Source organism: Diadema antillarum, unplaced genomic scaffold (assembly GCF_040938485.1).
Source record: "Diadema antillarum isolate AM-2024a unplaced genomic scaffold, OU_Dant_1.0 seq00000620_RagTag, whole genome shotgun sequence".
NCBI lineage: Eukaryota > Metazoa > Echinodermata > Echinoidea > Diadematoida > Diadematidae > Diadema > Diadema antillarum.
In genome coordinates, this window is record NW_027271543.1 from 2,420,546 (window position 1) to 2,442,341 (window position 21,796).

Below are 21,796 nucleotides of genomic sequence, written 5' to 3' on the forward strand. Positions count from 1 at the left end.
TAATCGCCATGTCAAAAAGGACCATCAGACGTTATGCAGTGAACAATCTTTCCTAATCAAACGATGAGATCGTTAGTCTTGTTGATTCAACATTTCCACAAGCTCCGACACATAAATCGATATGAATATTGTGCTTGACTGGTTTTGATCTGCCGCTTGGTCGCCTGCTCAATGGACCACAAGCAGACTAATTCTTGAGAGGAGATCAAATCGAGCTCAAATCATTTCCGAGCATGATGAACATACCAGACTAGAATATTTCCATGGCTTCGTTTTTTACCTCTTCCCGAGGCCTCTAACTTTGTCGTTGACCGCCTACCAAACCCTCACTTAACGACCCGTTTGCGCTCTGGTGCGCGGTTAATGTCTCGGGGATAGTCCATAAGGAAGCCCAGAAAGGTCTACCAACCTTCGGGTTCTTTCCCCTTCAGGTATGGTAGCCCTCCCCCTTCTCATGGTGGTGTCATCGGCCAGAAAGAAACCCTTCTGGTCTTGCCTATTTTTCTCGGCGCTTCTTGAATGAGGGAAGCTCGTTGGACTAAATCCGCTTGATAATCCCTATTGATTGCATAGCGCACAGGTCCGAGATGGCTGTATGCCGAGGTGAGGGGGCGATTTCGCGACTCCTTCATTGTTGTCACCTCCTCCTAGAGGTGAAAGCATTTAACAAACATGTAGGCACAAGTATCAGATGTTTCAATGAAAAAATTGATTTGATATAACCTCAAAATCATTATCTTAACGAATGCAAGCATGGAGGTGATGGATCCTTTTCTCTCGTTTTTTTTTTCCTCCGAAATGTAACAGCTGACACCAACTACTGCATTTTATATTGGTCATTGTGAATGCCATAGCAGATGTCATATCACTACGTTTGAGAGAAGAGCGATGTGTGAAAACTAACAGATGTAGTTGGAATATAGCAACTACACTGCTATGAACAATGCACTAGTCCTTCAATGAACAGTGTATGTGTGTCGGTAAGATCCCGTTTGGAGATTTTGAGCCATCACAGAGACTCCCTCAGTGCCATCAACGGAGGAGAGGAGGAGGAGAAGTTGGAGGAATAGTTTCTCGGTTACGAGGTGATCACAGTAAACGGGATACGACTGTTACTACGTATCTCAGGACGCCGATACCCATTGTCATCGAACCCTCTATTCACTTGTTGGTCAAATTAACGCCCGGCGAAGGCACGGGAGTCTGTTCACAAACAAGATTTGAAATACCTCTGCATTTCGAACAACACGGCTAGTTGGTCTTAGCCTTTTCTCGTTTGTTATCTGTATTTTGGAAGACCAGATATAGACACATTCGTGGAAATACAGCTAACGCCGCTACACATCCTGTAAGTGGAATATTTCAAGCGGAATTTTAAAACGCATACCGGAGGCAAAAAACACCCAGTCAGGTATGTTTGAAACGATGTTGTCATCTTACTCACACCGAATATTTAAATAATATCACGTATTTAGACAGCTGCCTCGTGAATAGGAAGCGTTATAGGGCACGGCACAACGCCCACTCACTATTACACATACGGCCGTCTAATCAATACACATGAAATAGTTTCATGGTGGTAAAACGTCAGAATGCCTACAAACTTGTATCACTTCTTACTTTACTGTCGTTTATTTGATGTATATTCATGCTCTATGTTGCTTTCCTGTGCGTAGAACAGCAACGACGCTCTTAACTCGTGTTGTGTGTGATGTTTATCAAAGCTATAACCACCATGTTACTGTGTGTGTATGAACGTGTACTTTTTTTTTATAGCATATCTGTGAGGATGCATGCACCCATGTTTGTAGCTATGCCTGTGTTTGTTGTTTACCGGGATGATGAAGTAATTAGTGAGAGTGGCTGCCTTCGCGGCTGCCATGATGACAATCAATTCTATCCATGCAATGTACTGAGTATCAAAATGTAGACCATGGATTTGAACAAAATAGCGCTTTATTAATAATCAACCCTGCGCAACACCGTGTCCCCGTAGGTAATCTCCTTGTGCGTGTTGTCACTTCACTGTGAGAAAAGTACATGCAAGTACATCGATATCTTTCTAACAAACAATATAAGAAGACCTGCACACATCATCATAGAAGACCACACGCCCAGAGTCCCTGAAATATTCATTTTGTACGCAGTTTTATACATTTTTACATGTACCTGGACGAGTTTGTGTAACATTGCATTTACAATGTATCAAAAATGACAAAATTACTTGGCGTTTTAGTTGCTCTCATCACTTTCAAAAGTAAGCGGCTATGTTTTTTTTTTTTTTTGGTTCTTTCTTAAACAGGAAATCATTTCATTTGATGTCTGAAAACATCTACTTCTCAAGTCCAATATAATCTAAATTAATTACCATGATGTGTCTAAGTCATAATAGCATTTAACTGTATGGATACGTTGCTATAGTTATGTTATATGAATATGTTACTTTATATTGCATGTCATATATGAATATTGAATGTATATTTCCATGGTTGCTCAAACTCAAGACTAGTTACAGTATGTTTTTTTCGATGATGAGTCAGGGTAGGAATGAGGTCATAGCAGGTTCTTTATATTCAGAGGAACAACATACTTTTGTTCCCATTTTTTTTAAATTTCGATTTAAGTCGTTGCTGTACATTCCGATTGAATGTGTGAATAAGCAAACTGAATATGCTAAACAGAATATCTCCTGTCAAGGAGTGCACATGAATAATTCTACTTAAATGTTCAAATAGACAATCCATATGAAATATTCGCATATACCAAGAAAAAAAAAATATAATCACAACATAATACCGCCTGTCAAAAAGTACATTTAAACGAATCTACTTGAATGTTCAAATATACATACAAAATATTCACATATACCCAAGAAAAAAAAATACTCACATCAAAATACCTCTTGTCAAAGATTTATATCATTCTGCTTGAATGTTCACGTGAACAAATGTACCAATTTTCCAATATACGAAACATAATATCTCCACTCAATAAGTAGCCTACACAAGAAACGTATGAATGAAATTTTTACATACAAAAGTCCAAAACTTCTCATCCCCAATAACGCATACAAAAATCTATCTTTCTTTATCATTAATTGATTTAATCTGCCCTTTATGTAGGGACTATAACCCCTCTCCACAACATTCCTCTCTCATCCCCGTTAACCCATCTATTTCTAATCCTACCCTTATTCCCTTCCCCTCCCACCCTAGAGGGAAAAAAATCATACAATTGTAACTGTATATCTATATACATCCACACAAACAGACATGCACACACACACAAACAGACACGCACGCACACACACACACACACACTATGATGAGGTGGATCAGTCCACTCAATATTTGACAACAATCTTCATCACGACCAGTTACAGGTGTTTGAACATGCTTCTATACAAACAAGTCTGTACAAACAAAACGGCTTAATGCTGTATGTATAATATGTGCAACTGAATGGTGCATCTGTGATGTCTTCGAGAAAATAAAGATGAAAGAGCGAAGCTGATTTCTTTTTTCCTTTTCTGATGGTACCAGCACGATACTGATTGAATTCAGTGACTGTATATCTTTATATGTCCCCTGAAAAAATCTGGTAAGGTGTCTGAATAATTCCAATTAGATTCTTTTTTGTATCCTGGTTATTGAAGACATTTCGCGTGTGATGTTGCTCACTATTATGTCACAAACCGTCAAACGTTAATCAAGAGAGAAAAATGTCAAAACTTTATGTACATTTTTGTCATTGGCATCTCTCGGGTCATCTTTCACAGAATCTACGTGATGTGCACAATGTATACGCTTTTTTTGTATCATATATCATGTCAGAATTATTGATAAGATGTCTTGTGGTCTTCGATATTTCCTTACTAATAACACGTTCTACACAATACATAAAGACTCAGTCTATGATTACAATGTATGTGGCTTAACCGCAGTTAGCCCGACCAGACGCTGTAAGTACGTACGCTGTGTCGCGACGTACCTGAGTACAGCGACTGGGTTGTGTATAGTTAAACCGCAGTGTCCCTGTACTGCATTGCGAGTACTGTATAAGGCTACATTTACGTGTATGCTGATACCACACTAATTTCAAAGTATGTTATGTCAGTTTTGCGTAACAGATCAAGCATTGCAAGTGGCAAAATATTCTTGTACTGTATTCTCTGTGGGAAAATTTTTGTATCTTTCTACAACCATTAGTTCGAGTGGCATAATATCCCTTTTGATTTAGAGAGTGAATACGACAACAGTTTGTAACTTTTATTGGACTTAACTCGTTGTAATGAGTGCGTCCTAGTTGAACTACTTTCCCCATATTTCTGTTGTCATCTTTTCTTTAGAAAAAAAAATCAACTTTTCTATAATAACGATATTCAGCGACCTGTCCTCTATCTACTCAGATCAGCGGCGAGAGGTAATTTATCAATGTAGTATATCGTCATGATAATAAAAAAGAAGGGGGAAATCTGCAAAATCTGAGCGATGCATAAGACGAGCTCTCAATTAAGTGTCGGAAGAGGACCTGGGAGAAAAAGAGAGAGAGAGAGAGGGAGAGATGGAGAGAGAGAGTGGACGAATTGCTGGTCTTTCCTATCCGGGCAAGTAGAGCGAGGCGGCAAGCGACACGGACCATATCGTGTGCCCGGCTCATTCCCCTTTCCGCCTCGTCAGAGCGGTGAGGAGAGCTTGATTAACTCTTTCCTCGCCAACTTATTGAGACAAAACCTCCCGCACACTCTCCATCTCTCCCTCCCCCTCTGTCTCCTTCTCTCTTTCTCTGTCTGTCTGTCTCACGCACACACACACATACGCACACACTCACACACATACATAAATTCCGATGCACTTGGTTGTTGTTGTTGTCATTGCTGCTGTTACGCCGAAGGGATTAAATTGATGGAGACATGTGAAGTTGTTTTTAATCATAGACTATGTAGACCAAGAAGAAACATCTGATTTTTCTGCTCATACTGACATTGAATGATACGCAAAATTCCCTCACCCTGCACAAGTCTTGTTTTTTCGTTGTCTTCGCAGTTCAAATTATTTGTTTCATTTGCGATATCGATATTTTCGTCATATTTTGCCGAAAAGTTGGAGTGGTTTCCATGAAAGGGTAAAGCAAAAGAATCTTTCTCCCTTCCTATGCAGTAGTTTGAACTGTGCAATAGGAAGAAAATCACTTAGACGTATGTTTTCTTTCCATGGCATCTGACTAACAGAAACCAAAATGTTGTCTTCGCTCACCCCACGCCACTTTCAGGGAAATCTACCGATAACAAATAAAGTTTTATGAATGCATTCTGTTCTCCACTCAGACATTTCGTCGCATCTCAGATGACAATCCTGTTGTTGTTTTTTTTTATTCAGTTTGACTGTGCGTTCTTAGATGACACCTATAGTTTTTGTTTTTGTTTTTGTTTTGTTTTGTGTGTGTGTGTGTTTTTTTTTTTTTTTGGGGGGGGGTTCTGTTGCTTCCCTTTTCGCTCTTTAAATAATACTCCTTCTCGTTGATGTCGAAACATCTACCATGCAGAGGAAACGGTGTTGCACATCCTTTGCAACAATTAAGTCGCCTTTTATTTTGCAAAATATTTCTATTTGTCGTAAGATCAGCTCACTTAATTCAGCTATTTCGTTTTTTACAAAATGTATTGTGTAACAGCATATAATTGTATATCAACGTCCTCCAACTCCACTACACACAGATATTGTACATTGGGGAGTCAAAATGCACACCACATTACAACAAGTGCGATTATTTCATGTGCAGTGACAGGTGTACGAAAGGATTTCTTCAGACTCGAGAATTGAAAATCTTCCCATTTTCATACTAGTCTCTTACAATGGGTCAGTACAATTCGGAGTGGACTGTCAGCGGCTGGCTCAGTGTCCATCAATTAGCAGTGATTTAAAATTGCAGTTAGACGTGTTTGATGTCACTTTCGGCGAGAGGTAAGAAGTGATGATATGGATCTGGAGTCTTCAATATAGCTTCTGACTGTCTCTCACAACTTGATACAGTAGCCATGTACTGAATTCCATGTCAGTGCGTTCATTGTATAAGCTTGAACAGTAATTCGTATCACCTTCACTCCGTTGAGTTTTCATTACATGCATGCATTCGTGAAATGGTTGAAGCTCATTCTGCATGAGGCTTTCATGTAAACTCGGAAGGAGCCATTTTATGCATCACGTAAAAGAGAAGCTGTGTGGATAAAGTGTACTGCTTACTGACATTGCAAATAATATCCACCAACAAGTGCCTAAAGAGCATTTTAAAGCAAAATTAACATAGAGGGTTTTTTTCTTTACAACATCTGATTTTTGTTGCTTGAGAAAGAGATGACAGAAAAACAACACTTTCCGAATCACAATCATTACTTTAAGCGCGTAATTTGATCAATTCCTCGAGAAAGAAGTCCCCTTTTAAAGATTGTTCAAGTATCAATCGCTACGAAGATGATAATATATAGCATGCGCTTTAAGACAGGAAAGTCAAAGATATTTCTTTGGGGGCTAGAAGAAAAAACAATATATATACTTACAGATTACATATCGATGTAATGTGTATACATAATCATACATATATACGTATATATGTTTGTATAAAAAATGTTTATATATGTTTATATCCATATAGTAAGATATTTCAATGAGCTTTTCTGTTCGATACCTTTATGGTGATTCACAAGACAAGTAAGGGCTATCACTTCAACACCCACAGAAAGAAGAAGGTTAAAAAAAACAACTATCCAGAATTCTCTTCTTTTTCAACTTAACGGTTGCCTTTAACGGTAGATTCCCAATGTCATTACTGGGTCATAGACTTATGGTTTGCGTATAGGAACACTTAATGCCATTCTTTCAGGAGGAGGTTTTGTTTACGATACTGCTGCTCAGAGATCGTTCTAGATTTAATTGCATTCAATAGACTCTCCCATTGTGTAGGACATCCAACATTCATCCACTCATGGCCACCATGGCCCAACTCCTTTTCTGCTGCCGTGGACCAAAGCTGTTGATTACTCGTCAACAGCTGACCATTATTGATTAGGTTTGGTAACATCCATTGTGCGAGCACGAATCGGCCGCCATCTTTATTGATATGACACACGGTTCTAATGTTTCACAGGTTTACCGTGTATCAAACGATTAACGCTCTGTTGTCGTGTTATATGAAACTTGAGGGTTTTTTTCTCCTCTTTGTTTTCATCATATTTGTTTTCTCCCTACGAAATTCTGGTGGCTTTGGTGTTAAACAGGATACCGTTCGTCAAAACGACGATTCATGCAAACCCAATGTAGCTTGGAGACATGACAGAGTATCACATTCAAACGTTAAAGAGGACTCTGGAGAAATTTATTCAGATGGTAGTAGAAAGATGAGAGCAACTATAATAGATTATCACATTTTCCAGACTATTCCATTACGTTGAGTGACGTAGTGTAAGAAGACACAAAGTCGTCTTGACTGGCGTATAGTGGAGAACTTTGAAGACAAGAAAATACAGTCTGCGTTGTTTGAATTTTAACATGTCCCGATATTCAAAATTCTATCACATAAATGTTCTATATATAGCTAATTAGGTCCTTAAACTTTTTATGCATTTTTTTTTAATAGCATGATGTAGCACAGACTGACGAAAGCGTTTCCCATCAACTTGGATTCAAGAGTAGTTTATGCATTCACATCTCAAAACAGTATATTAATGTCATCTGTGAATGGGATGAATATTCTGTCTATACAAGGTACTGTGGAGCATTATGATAACAAAGCACATTGGCCTCCCGAACAGATCGGTGATTAAGACGTACAGAATTAATGGTCATTAGCAATCACACAGTAGTGCCAGTGGTTTGCCATTGCATTTCGTCTGTACGGCGCAGGACGAAAAACGTTTTCAGTATTTATAGTGAGAAAGCAGCTTATGTCGTAGTGGTTAACATGTGCTGACACACGCTTAAATTAGGAGTAAACTGATCGATAATGGACGGGGGAGTTCTTGTGCTTGTAGCCACTAGCTGCGCGTCGTGTGGACTCCACGATCGAATCCTATGACCGTTTGATTTGAAGAATCTCCCCTAATGCGTGCTCTGACCACTGCCCGATGAAAGTACATGTAGTGGTGTCTTCAGCCCCCGTCAAGATAACCGAAATATACCCCCACTTGTCCGTGTGTTGTGATGTCTGGTCAGATGGCTAACTTGGGCGCTTCGTACGCCAGTCAATACTCATGTCCCGGGTCAGCAGGACTTGTTTATCGTTATTGGTCCAAAAATAACTCCGCTTCAGGAAGTGAAGAAGAAGAAGAAGAGGAAGAAGAAGAAGAAGAAGAAGAAGAAGAAGAAGAAGAAGAAGAAGAAGAAGAAAAGGCATCCAGGAAATGTGACAATCGGAATCTGATGCTTATCAGCATTCATACTTTCTCTAACTACAAAAGAAATTTAAAAATGGGCATTGACAGGCAAATTTGTGATGAACCCCTCCACAAATCATGACATTTTTCTTTATTTTGCTCCTGAAATCATTATCGTACCATCAGCTGCAATCAAGTGAAGATAAACAAGGGATGTGGATTATAATTTTTTTTTTCAAAGCAAAAGAAAACTGTGTTTTGTTTGATTTTAATATATAGATTACTTCTCAATCCTATCAAAAGCGAACACCATGATACCAGAACGACACGGTAGCTATTTTGGCTGCATGCAGGGTGTCGTCAGATCGTGTTCTCATCACTTTGAGTTTGTTTGAACACGTGATTACAACCCTTCGGATGTCGACAGTTCGGAGCTAGAAGGTTAATGAGATCTTTCAAAATTTATCACTGGACACACAACACTCTGTGAGATTTTTTCACCTTGAGAATTGACATTAAAGTTGAAAAAATTTCATAGTACTAATAATGGAAGGTATTTCGCGTAGTGAAATAAATTTTTGGAAGGAGCTTTACTCTTCTTTTCTCTTCCAAGTCACATACATTTTGATCTTTGTCGTCGACGAAATTAAACTTGAAAGTGCTTGAAAACAGATTTATTTATGTCTGAATGCTCTTTACAGAAAATTACAAAATTGTGTACCTTCCAACTGCAAAACTGAATGTATTTGCTACAATATGATACACGTTTCCTTCATTTACAGGTTCATAAACCCAGTTGATGGTGGACAATTTTGAAGCATTGTTTTATTTGCAGTGATCTTTTGAGCTTTCGAAAAGTGAGAAAATGCAACTTGCTGTGACAGAGGATGGAGTATTTCCATTTTAGCAAATGTCACGTAATCAAGGCAACTGATACCAAGTTAGCTGCAAACGTATAAATATATGTACATCTTGTGTTCGAAGTTTTAACGGACGTCATTTCGAAGAAACAGTTATTGAAGAAGCTGCCCTAAGATCAGCGCCGCCAGCCAATGAAGTTGTTTGGGTGACGGGGTGTCGCGTGGTAACGCGTTAGAGCATCATTAATGCTAGAAATCCATTTCATTACCATGCATGGGTATCACGAATACATGCAAGTCGAAGCAGCTTATGGGGATCATTACGGGTTGTCGTTTTGTGTTTCATCGACCCTTGATTGCCTATACATCGCGTGGAGTGCGTGGTGAAATCAAGCGGTAATGACGGCCAATCCTCCTCTTCAAAATATCGGCAGAGTGTGCCATGGTGCTGTTTTTGTCCTATATGTCTGCAATGAGGGCGGTTGAAATCATATACATGTATGATACACGCGGGATGGTCCGGGGACATGTCCTAAAGAGGCCCATGCCATTATCACTGGCCTTGAAGCCTTAATGAATCGGCAGGCAATGTCACGTGCACGTTGATACAAGCGACAAGTGGTGGCGTCCTGCTGTTCCTATTATCTGCATTACAGAATTGAATACAATGTATACGGTATGAAAGAATGCTGGCTAGATGGCCAGACAAATGAACTGATGAATAACACAATAGACAGAGGGATTGAGAGGCAAATTGATGAAGGTAGACCAAACTGTGTAGCGATCATAAAGTCACGTGAATATGGCATTATTAATAATCTGTTCACAATCTTGAAGAAGCTGGCTCCGAACAATGAAAACAAAGGCAGGTGCTGACAATCGTTTTTATCTGATGTAACTTAAATGATCAACTATACATTTGACAAGCATTGATATGGTACAACTACACATACTGTTGTATAACATCATGTTTTTATGTTAAGATAAGTTTCAGACATTTCAATATGTAATTAATACATTAAACACATCGTTGATAGGTTTTTTTTTCACATACATACATGTACATTTCACAAAGAGAGAGAGATAAGGAGAGAAGGAAGGAGGGAGTCTTATACGCAGTATCCTTCGTAATTTCGTATTTTGAAAGAAGGTGATTTGATATGTTTGTCGAATACATGATTTAGTCATACTACTTCACAGTTGCTGCATAGATGGGCGCTCAATTCATCACAAATCCCCGGCATTGCATTGGTTCATGAAGCAAAAAATAAATATCGTCACTTATTGTACGTGGATTGCCATCGAATTAAAGGATTGACTTGCTCACGAGGGAGCAAAAAAAAAAATCTCTGTTAAAGTACTTGCGGTCTCGCACTGTCGCAGCTGCTACAACGCCTGATCGTCAACGATCTTCAAACTCACATTCTCCTTCGTTCTTCGTTTCGCACATGGCTGCTGATTTCCTCATTAATGTTCCAGAATTCCGGTGGTCTGTCATTACCCCACCCTCATATCTCCTTCTCTTCAGAAAGCACACACGCACACACACACACACACACACACACACACACACGCACACACACACACACGCACACACACACATGCACTTACATATTCTTTCACTCAGTTCCCCCAATTTTCCTCGTCTTTGATACAGCCATCATTCTCTCGGGCGGCTCTAATTTGTGCATATCTATTCTTTGATATAACTGGAGAGCACCAAGATCAGCCAAAAAGCCTGAACATTCCTCTGACAATCCTGATCACTTCAAGCGATAGCTAACCGAAGTGGGACGGCTCCTGTCAATAGTTGCCAGACATCGTGCAGGGTAAGGTTTGGAAGTGGGTTTATTCAGTATTAGCGCCATCGCTGGATTGGGAATGACACCCTAGGTGTGTGTTGGTTTCATCCGTCTCTCATCTTACCTCGCACAACGTCAACGACTGTAGGGATTTTGTTTCCTTCGGATCGGCGTTGCTTCTTGAAATCATTATCTTTGCTCGTTCACTGGCCCTCTTGTCGCGGGGAAAAATAATGAGATGTCAGCTTGCTACAATGAGATGTCAGCTTCTAACGGGAATGATCTATCAGCCCCCAAAAGCCCATGCTTCTTAGCATCGCGACGGCAAGCTAGGTTTATTATGCTATCTTTTTTTTCTTTCCCTGTAATCATTGATATTGGATGTTTGACAATTGCTGTTCGTATCCGTGCCTAGCTATCCACCAGGTCGTTTCCTCCTTCTTCTTTTTTTCTTCTGTGTTCTCGGCGAGAAGTCTTGATCGTTCGCCCAGACTAACACGATGAACAGTTGATAACCTAATTAAAGTTTCGATCCATTAGCGTTACTTCCCGTTGTATCTCCCATGACAGACAGCAGAGTGCATACAACAAGCTGCCATTTTTCAAAGATTCATTCTTGTGCATGTTTACGTTAGTTTTGCGGATGATATATCTTAAACTTTGACCAAGAGATGTGAAAGCTAATATCACATTTATGTCTGCCATTGTTGTGTTATATACCAGCTCAATAATGAGCATGGATTCTCACGGATACTTTGCTATTCGTTAAATTTTATCGCTATTCCCAATGCATGTGCCGCGCTTCCAAACTCATTACTACTGTAAAATCAGTGTTCCTTATTCACTTAAACACGAGGAAAATACAGGGTTCTATCTGTACAGGTTATTTTTACTATGTCTGCCACCATCCCTGTCCTTTCAACCAAATTATAAATACAATGATGATTGGTCGACGTATAGCAGTCAGTGTGTATCTGACTGAATTCGTTCGGATTCAGCCATATTATTCATTATTACCCGTCTTTCAAACCGAACATTCTTTATCCCTTTACGGATGGAGTGAATTAACACCAGGAATCATACGTTTTGTGATTCGAAGTCATTGAATAAGTATACATATCAAGAACACTTGATAAATGTCGAGGAGCCCGAAAATTTGTGTGTCAAAAAATAAACTTGGTATTGTCAGCATGAGCTTGAGTTCTATTCTATTTTTGATATATATTGTGTATATTTATGTGTGTATGTGTATAATGTGTGTATGTGTGCGTGTATGCAATATAATAAATGTATGTATATTATAGTTAGTCTATGAAATATGCCTTGTTTATCGTGCAGTGTACTAGTATGAGAGCTTCGTAATGAAAATCAAAGCGCAGCATACCAGTATATCCCCCTTTCTTTCTCTCTTTCTGCCTCGTATCAATATCGTGTCAACAAAACATAGTTGTGTTTTGATAGGAATACTATGCCTTTCAAGAAGCCGAAGCTCGAGCTTTCGAATGACCATCATAAAGGGAGGGAGGTATAGACAGTGAGACTGAGAGGGAGGTAGAGAGGGGAGGAGATGGAAGGAGGGAAGAGGAGGGGGAGGGGGAGGGGGAGGGGGAGGGGGAGGGGGAGGGGGAGGGGGAGGGGGAGACGGTTACCCTGACCAGTTCGGATTTCGCTCGAGCCAAACGAGAAGGTGAAGAAATTCGTGCAATGTAGTGTACGCATGCGTCCATCTAGTCAATCTGTTCGGGAGTGCTCACGGATCCTCGAGACATTGCAATCTACTGCTGATATTTGATTGGACTTCTCGCCGCTCGGGCGTACGGTCTCCCTGCGCTACTGCGGGCTACACAGGAAGAGAGGGACACGGGGAGAGTTTACCGGAACATGTAATAAAGCTCTCTCTTTCTCTTTTGCTGTACAACGCCATTTTTTATGTTTATGCCAAGACATCATTGGTGAAATTAATCAGTCTGGCGTGTTGTTCTTTTTTCCCTAGTCACTGTTCTTGAAGGATGATTAATAACTGGATGTAATTCAGCCGACGAAGCGCGAATGTGACCGAACGTGTGTTTGTTTTCTTCTCGTTCTGTCCAGGACTGGGAACGCAGTGTGTCCGAGCAGAGAGGCCATGTATAAGCGGTCGAAGGATCACGGAATGGTGCCACAACACAGGTAGCCCCAAGATGAAGACATTACTGCTAGCCACTCTACTCCTAGTATTCGCTCAGGGTAAGTTCCTCCACCCCTTCCATATCACAGTCTCAAATCGCTCTCAGACAACCGTTTGTCTATCTGTCTAGTAGGCCTACACGTGGTGACGAATCGGCAAATGTTTGTTGATTGTAGGCCCTATAAAGATCACGTTTTCTGCTTATTGTCTGGCTGCTGTATAACAGTCGCTATAGTACAAAGCACAGTACAAAAATTAGTGCCGTAGAGGTGTTTTGAAAGTGAAAAGTCATGGAGACAAATGAGTGTTAATGAAACCTATGTAAAACCATGTAGTATGGAATTATTCACACACAAACAAACATACACCCTACATTACACGTATTCAATATTTTCTTATGATAATTATTATGAGAATGATGAACATTATGCATGACACACGATTTGCATGATATGATATTCCTCGTTTACTTCCCTATAACAAACTCCTTAAAGACCTGTACACTATAATCTACAATCATTGTGTGTGTGTGTGTGTGTGTGTGTGTGTGCCTGTATGTATGTGTCCATCATGTATGTACAGTTGTATGTAATCGTGTGTATGCGCGTGCGCTCGTGTGTTGTGTGTGTGAATGTTTGAGACGTACCACATCAGATCAAACAGGATTCGTACTGTATACGAGGTAAAAAGAAGTGCTAACCGTCAATAAGTCTTTATGAGGATTCTTGTTCAGTTGTTCAATGCAGTTCCATGCTTTGGATCATGTTTGTGACAAGGTGACTAACAACACCATATTACTTATTCGCATTTATAGTACAGTATCTTCTTTTTTCCCCGGTCTAAACAAACATATCCGTGAGGAATGAAGATTAAAGGAGACCTCCGGATGATTTTCAGATTTTTACATTTGAACAACTATGAATTAGTTATACTGGGTACAGAGTTACAGAATTTATAGTGATTGGGATGAAGAATAAGAATATTTTCAAACTTTAGAACAAATTGCAACGAACAAGGATGATGACATGGCAGAGTCACCATAAGAATGCATGAGTTGGGTCTCAAGGAAGCAGAACAGAAGAAGAAGGCATGCATGGATTATACACAGGGGGAGCTCGCAGCAAGCAGTATTCCATGGGAATTACACATGCTACATTTCTGAAATATGTGAGCCTCATATGTTATCATCCTTGTTCAGTGTAATTTGTTTAAGGTTTTTCAAAGTACTATTTCTCAGCTCAAGAACCACAATAAATTCTACAAATCTAGACATGGAGCTGTTGTGTTATGTACTACATGATGTGAAATTATGAAAATCGTCTGGAATGTCCCTTTGAGGGATAAAGGAGTAGAAACGTTCAGTTCAAATACGTCCATAATCAAGCAAGAAATATTTGGTGGTAGTACGATAGAGTATATTAATGAACGCAGCTGTTAAAACAGTGTGTCTGTACTGTAATCATTGATGTGTGATCTTTCAATCTGATGTGCTTTCCAAGTGTAAAAAAACACAACATCTAATATTCTATACAAATAAACACACACAAAACATAAGCGTAAATGAAGACAATTATTTTGATAATTCCTATACCGAATTCGTGACATATTGTATGAGGGGTGATAAAAAATATGGAAAAGACGTGTGCAATCGAAGTGGGACGTATATTGGCGTAATTTCTTTGTAATGCTACTAATGGTATGATTGTCTGTACTTCACTTCTTGATATTGAAGATGGGATACGGCTACATATTAGTAAAAATGCTGAAGAAATTATATCGTTCACTTTGGCTTATGACTCGGATTACTGTAGGAAAAAGATTCATAAATGATTCCAAAATTTTGAGCGTATTTCACTGTCTGCTTCTTCACCCAACAGTATATCCGGTTGCATATTCTGAAAGCGATAGTTTCCTTTGTGAGATATCAGATAAAGACGAAACGCTAATCAGTATAAAAGAGACACTGATCACGTAACAGTAGAAATAAAACCCTTATACTGGGTTTCAGTAATGTGTGTGTGAAATGGTATTGCATTGACCCTCAGCAGTCACAGCGTGGTCACACAAGATGGATATGATGCCACAGACACACAGGTCGTGTCGCTATAGAAACACAGGGAGATGTAGACGCAGACGAATGGAAGTTAAAATAGAGTTAAAGAGTTAAAATATCCTGTTACTTTTTAACATTCTCGATGTCAAGGGTGATAAAACGCTTTTTCTCCTACTTGAAGCGTTCACTATAGCCATCGAGACATAAATCGCTTTCATATGCATGAATTAATGCGGCAATTCTTAGTGAACTTTCAGGGAAAGCTTTAAAGCAACAAGAAAAATGAAAGGAATGAAAAATTAGTAAATCTTAGCAGGCAACGATGAACAATCTGGTGACATTTTTCATTCCACTTTATACGATGAGAAAGAAAACCTGTAAACTCTCCGGAAAAGTGTGTTACACAGCATGGTCACGTGCGCAGGTTTGGGTGCCCGAACCACTCTTCGTATTTGCCTTTGATTTGTTGGCATTCGGGGACGACCGCCGCTGCTCATTTCTCGCCTGTGGCGGAAGCGACGGACTGTGTGTCCGCGTAATAAAGGAAACATAGGGACTTGACGTCATCAATTTAGCAAAATAGATCCCCACCCGTTTGGCACAAACTGCAAGTCTATTTAGAACTTATTTCATAATGGGTGTGCGTCCAGGTTAGAACAATACGCAAAGATGCTTGTTTTCACGATGCAATATATTAAGGAGCCGAAATAAACGCGCCATATTGGTTTAGCCTTAGCCACATATCCCGCATGAAGCCGCCGACGCATTGCGTGTCATTGGTTATACGCGTAAGAGCGTGACAGCCGATTACAGCTTCATACCTACTCACCCTCGCCTACGGTGAAAACCAATCTCTCTCCTCGAATAATGAAACGATCACCGTACACGGAATGCCGTTCTGCCTCTCGTTGTACACTAAAATGTATCAGGGAAATCGGTGAGGATTTTATCCCAAGGTACTTTTGACCAACTCCGCCCTGACTACAAGCATCATCTTGCGTCCTCTGGGCAAATTGTATATATCTTAGTTTAAATCCTTCCAGATCGCAATGCAGTTGACGTTGAATAACTGTTTGTGCTGTGACCTCACGGGTCATTTTTACAAAGCGTGAATATCTGTGTCATTTTATAAATCTAAATCTTTCAATTCTGGATAAAACTTTTGTGATAGATAGGTGTAGATTGATGATATCAGCGTGGGCTTACACAGAAAGTGAGATACTGAAAATAGCGTATTATTTTGATGTTGCAGTGTACATTTTGTACGTGCTTTCTGGTCATTTATTTGTATGCCTTTTCAGTAAACCCAAATCAGCGGCATTGTCGATAAAAGAAATAACTAGTTCTTTGAATTAAAATCATAATCTTTTCTTGTGTTTTTGAGAGTTGTAAATCAGTGGACAGGTACGATGTAGCAACTACAGACATTCGGCAATACACAATGAGGATATGTACTTTTCTGCGTTGCCCTACATGATACCTTAATTTTTGATTCTGTCTTTTTAAAAATTGCTCTTTGCTCGCGAAGCCTAGAGGAGGGATGCTGATGGGAAACTGTTTTCAGCAGCCAGAGCGATTAGATCACTTATAAGTAAGTGTGATGCAAAAAAAGGGGGGAAGTTCATGCTGCTTGCACGGCCAAGTTCATTTGAGATGACGAGTGCGGGGAAGAAATTTTCCTGGAAGATAGAATTGAAATCGTTACCTTTCAGGGCACTCTCTTGGATAATTGTGCAATACTTGTAGATCCGTTGCTGTCACAAAGATCAGACCGTGGGCTCTGCCCTTTCAGTGTAGTGTTGACCGTATCTGGCGACTAGAAATAGCAGTGACCGAATGACTGGTTAATCGGCTCAGCCGCGAAACGCTAGCCATCTTTTGAGTGCCAAGAGAAAGGAACTTTGAACAGTGATGGCGCTCTTCATAGCTAAGCACCTTTATACATTACGACACTACTAATACTGAACACAATACAGTATAGTATAGATGCGAGCAACCAACAAAAATTAATGTGTACAGTTAAAGAATGACAGATGGCACTCGATACATTAATACTTGTGTATACATTCATTTTTTTTTGTATGAGAATCATGTATATATATTATGATCTAGATCAACTTACTTTCGAGGGCAATAGCTTCTTCCACAACCATCAACGTTTTCAGTGAACTTTATCTCCCCCCCCCAAAAAAAAAAAAAAAAAAAAATCTGTGCTTGAGTAGCTGCAACACAAATATCAGGAAGATTGAGAAAGGAAAGCTCTGTTAAATTATGTTTACATTTCTGACCCAAATTTTCTGGTTTGTCTCATTGTGACTATATGTATACCATTGTTTGTTTTATTCTACCAAGAGTAACGGTTTTGACATTTAAATTATTAGTAACACTTGAAAAATTGATATGTCTGCATTTCTATTATTTACACCACTCATAGTTACCTAAATCATTGAGACTTACAGTCTGCTGACGACCGTAAGAACAAGAAAACGCCGATTTCAAATAACAGGGGTTTCTTTCCGATTAATACAAGCACCACGGAGCATTGGTCAAAATATTAGCCAAGAATGATCAAACATTGCCGCGACATCTACTGATCAAATCCAGCGCCAAATATTAGATGATATTCATCTACCTTCAATTTTCTTCAAACATCATTTCAATCTTAACAAATTTCCAACGGAAATGAATGCTTTTGTTGTAGAAGAAAAAGCAGGCCGCATCCTTCCACTAATTAATGAAATTCCACGAGATATTCTCATGCCCCCCCCCCCCCCCCCTTTTTCCCCAAGGATTGAATGATGGCATTCGACAGGCAAAGCTTAAAAACATCCCGGATCCCGCCGTGACAAAATGAGAAAAAGCTACAAGCATCATTGGTCTGCCATCTGTCGATGGAAAATAGTTACATGAAAAAAGAATGTAAGACGAGCCATGATACACATACACCGCAGGGCCAAAGGTAGGAGCCTTTAACGGATACACGAATCCTGCATGTCAACATGACCGCAAAATAATTCATTCGTAGCTTCTGGTATCTCAATATTATTCACGTCAAATATGGATGGAAATAACGCCTTGCTTTTTTTTAAAATCACAAATTAAAAAATAATCATAGTAAGGACTGTAGATATCGGGAATATTATTAGTTCCTTGATGATGAAACATTTTCAATACGGGATGAGTTTGTGACCATTATGTGGGCAAATAAAATGATCAAAGATTTTCAGTGCAAGACACAGCATAATTGTTGTTGTAGATGTGACAGATTCAACCTTTAGAGATAGGACAGGGCTGTTACCCGTATGAGAGGTTGGTGTCCTCTGTTGCAAATGTGACATCTGTCGAACAGGAACGATTCTAACCCCAGCCTAAGTGGGTCACCCGCGAGTCGAGCACAACATCAATACATCCGGTTAATAGTTGGTTGACATTTTCTGGAGGAGCCCTGTTTAGAAAGAGAATCTTAAGTTTGGCCATCATTTCTTGGTGCTTAATCAATGAGAAGGTTGACATAACTTTTTGCATACCATAATGCCAAAGTTTATCTATCTAAACCATTCCTTGAATATATGATATGAGTCCCGAAAGCAGTACCATGATATGACGTCAGAGGAGGCGTGCACAAGAGCTCAAGGGAATGAGGGAAAGCGTGGTTATTAAAGCGTAAAGGAAACGCTGGCAGAATGGCAGATAGTAAAAAGTGGCGCTCGGTCACATCAAAGGTCATACACCTTACCAAAATGAGGCAACTTTTACACCAAAATGAAGACCATTTCACCAGTCAAATATATTCATAGTTGCAGGCACTTTATGCTGTTCCATCACCTCGGCTCGATAGGCTGTCATCCTTGAATGCGAAAGTCATAAAAAGACGACTAAATGTAGTGATTTTTGAAGGATACTGGTCGTTAAAAATGATCGATGCCGCTGAAATGAAACTTAGTTCTGATGTTTGCAGTCTTCCAGACTGACAATCAGGAAAAAGTAGCAGATCGTTTCCCAAAAGGTGCACTTAAGAGGCAAAGCTTCTTTTTCATTTCATACAGAATGCAATGTCTTCCACAAAATATCTCAAAGATGTTATTTCATTTACTTATTTTAATGCCACGATAATCATGGCAAGGTTGTTTTGGGGTTTCACTTCAAAATATTCTTAAAACAAATATATTGCCCGTTCATGAATTGATATTCTTGAAAAATGCTAAGTTTATGTTTAAGTTACAGTTTGTACCTGCAGTATGTGATGATTGTATTCTTTTGATTTTTTCTCTTCATAACTGCAATATCTGAAATGCCCAAAATATCCGTCCTCCATTCAATCGTACTCCAGTGCCACAATCTTTCATATCTTATGATGATTCAGCCCTTGGGAATAAATTACCAAATCTTATCAAGTGTAGTAAGACTTTTTATCAATTCAAGAGACTTCAGTTTGATTCATTTCAATAGAACATTTATCATATTAAAAGGCATTTCACTTAAAGTAGTCTCAAAACACTGTCATAAAACCAGTACTTTATCCTTCATGATTATACGAACCTGCAGTATTCATTGTCAAAATATTAAATGGCAGCAGACTACACAAGGTAATGTTTATATTTCACGGCTTTTACATCATAATACACTCCAAGATACATACATACATACAGTTGTATACAAACAAATAAATAAATAAATAAATAAATAAATGAATAAATAAATAAATAAATAAATAAAAGAATATATATATATATATATATATATATATATATATATATATATATATATATTTACATATATATATATATATATATATATATATGTATATTATGTTTTCTAATTCTCCACAGCAGTTTTCTCTAAATAACCTTGTGAACACCTGTACAAATACTTCTTTTCGTTTTTCTTTTACTTGTTTGTTTCAACATGCATGACATTCGAACACTTTAGTGAAGATTAATCGATATGTCTGCAATCGCCATTTCTTTTGCAAGAAAACAAGCAAGAAACAGGTGACAGGCTGACACGCGGAGATGCACCAGAACGTGATCACTGATTGCTTTCGTCTATATAAACAGCTCACACTCTCGGGCTATTCGGAGCTCTATACCCTTTGACGGATTCGTAATCTTCACTGCGTCATAGGATCTATACTAACAAGTTCTACCAAGGAGGTACGATCGGTTTTACCACTGCAACGCTCAAAGGAGTTAAAATTCTCATTACCTCTGCCAAGGAGGTTATGTTTTTGCCGGCGTTTGTTTGTTTGTCTGTTTGTTTGTAAAATAACTTTTAAAAAAATAACTATCAACAGAGTTGGATGAAATTTTCAGAAAAAGTTGACAATGACACAAGAAAAAGATGAATGAATTTCGACAGTTATTCGGATCACCGTCTGGATCAAGAATGTTATTGATATTTTAAAAGGAATTTTTTATTATTGGGAAATCACAGTATGGGTGGAAATTAGCTGCTTGGCGGAGGTCTTTGCTTCCAGAGTACTTTTTTAATAGTTTTTTTAATAGTTTTCTTTGCTCTTCTTTTTTTTAACCACATGGACTCATCTCTTAAGGATATATACCTTCTCTCTTTTTTTTTCTTTTTTTTTTTTGCAACAACAAAAATAATGATGACAAGTCTACGGCTGCCAGAGGGGTGTGCAACCGCCACACCAATACCATGGCGCTCATTCACCTGCAATGCTATTAGTGCGTTCTATATGGATTTCCGATACGATGAGCGCGAGGGGTGTCTCCTCGTGAGAGATGGTTAGCGACTGAGATCCGTACGACTCTAGAAAGAATTACACAATTAATTGGTGTGGCATCGTACAAGAAAAGTTGACGTCACTACCACCATATCTCGTTAGCCTTGAGCTAGACGGAGAGGAGTTTTGACCGAGAAGTCACCTCTGATAATAACACAGGTGAGGCAGAGAAACAGGCCGGGGACCGGTTTGACATTCACACAACATGAAGTGAACAATGTTTTATTTGTCTGACACTCTCACATTTACCCCATGCGTGCAAGCAACTCAACAAAAATTGGATCTCACGTGGCGAGATTATCTGCCACGAGCTCCCCGAGGCTTGACAGCAGCCTGCCGCGTCTCTCTCGTACTGTCTTAAATGTCACAGCCATCGCCCGGTCGTCGTCGTGTTAGCGGCTACTTCGAAACGAAATGTCGCTCGCGAGTTTAATCCATACACGCACATACATACAAGCCCAATTACCACTCTCTGCGTGAAGATATTTTGTTGTTGGTCGTGTTTTTGGCTCTCCATATTTTGCTTTCGATGCACTTTGGCTCAGTAGATAACACTGTTGGACTCTTGAGATCACCGATTCAAAGCCATTGGCTGCAGCGATAGTGCCCATTGGCAAGGTCTCTACTTTTTTTAAAGTATTATTGCTCCGTAAGGATCGGTTGAAGGCATTGGTTGTTTACTAATATGAAAATGCGATTGCTCAGTTACTGGCGAGTTAAAACTTAACAAAGGCTCAAATCCAAATCATAGTTTGTATGTTTTTTTTTCTTTCTTTGCTTTCCATCCTGATAAAGAAACT

The 21,796-nt window shown here is 39.2% G+C and overlaps 1 protein-coding gene across 2 annotated transcripts in view; it reads left to right on the forward strand.

Moving 5' to 3' along the window:
- LOC139736090 (neuronal acetylcholine receptor subunit alpha-3-like) overlaps positions 1–21,796 on the forward strand; it is a 119,111-nt gene that overhangs the window by 86,018 nt on the left and 11,297 nt on the right. The window contains exons 1-2 of one of the 2 annotated variants that reach the window (XM_071646839.1): positions 12,838–12,913; positions 13,122–13,256. In XM_071646839.1, coding sequence (XP_071502940.1) covers positions 13,211–13,256 — 46 coding nt within the window. In that variant the 5' untranslated portion in view covers positions 12,838–12,913; positions 13,122–13,210. Of the gene's footprint in view, positions 1–12,837; positions 12,914–13,121; positions 13,257–21,796 lie in introns of those variants that run through there. The other variant, XM_071646838.1, reaches the window with a different exon arrangement.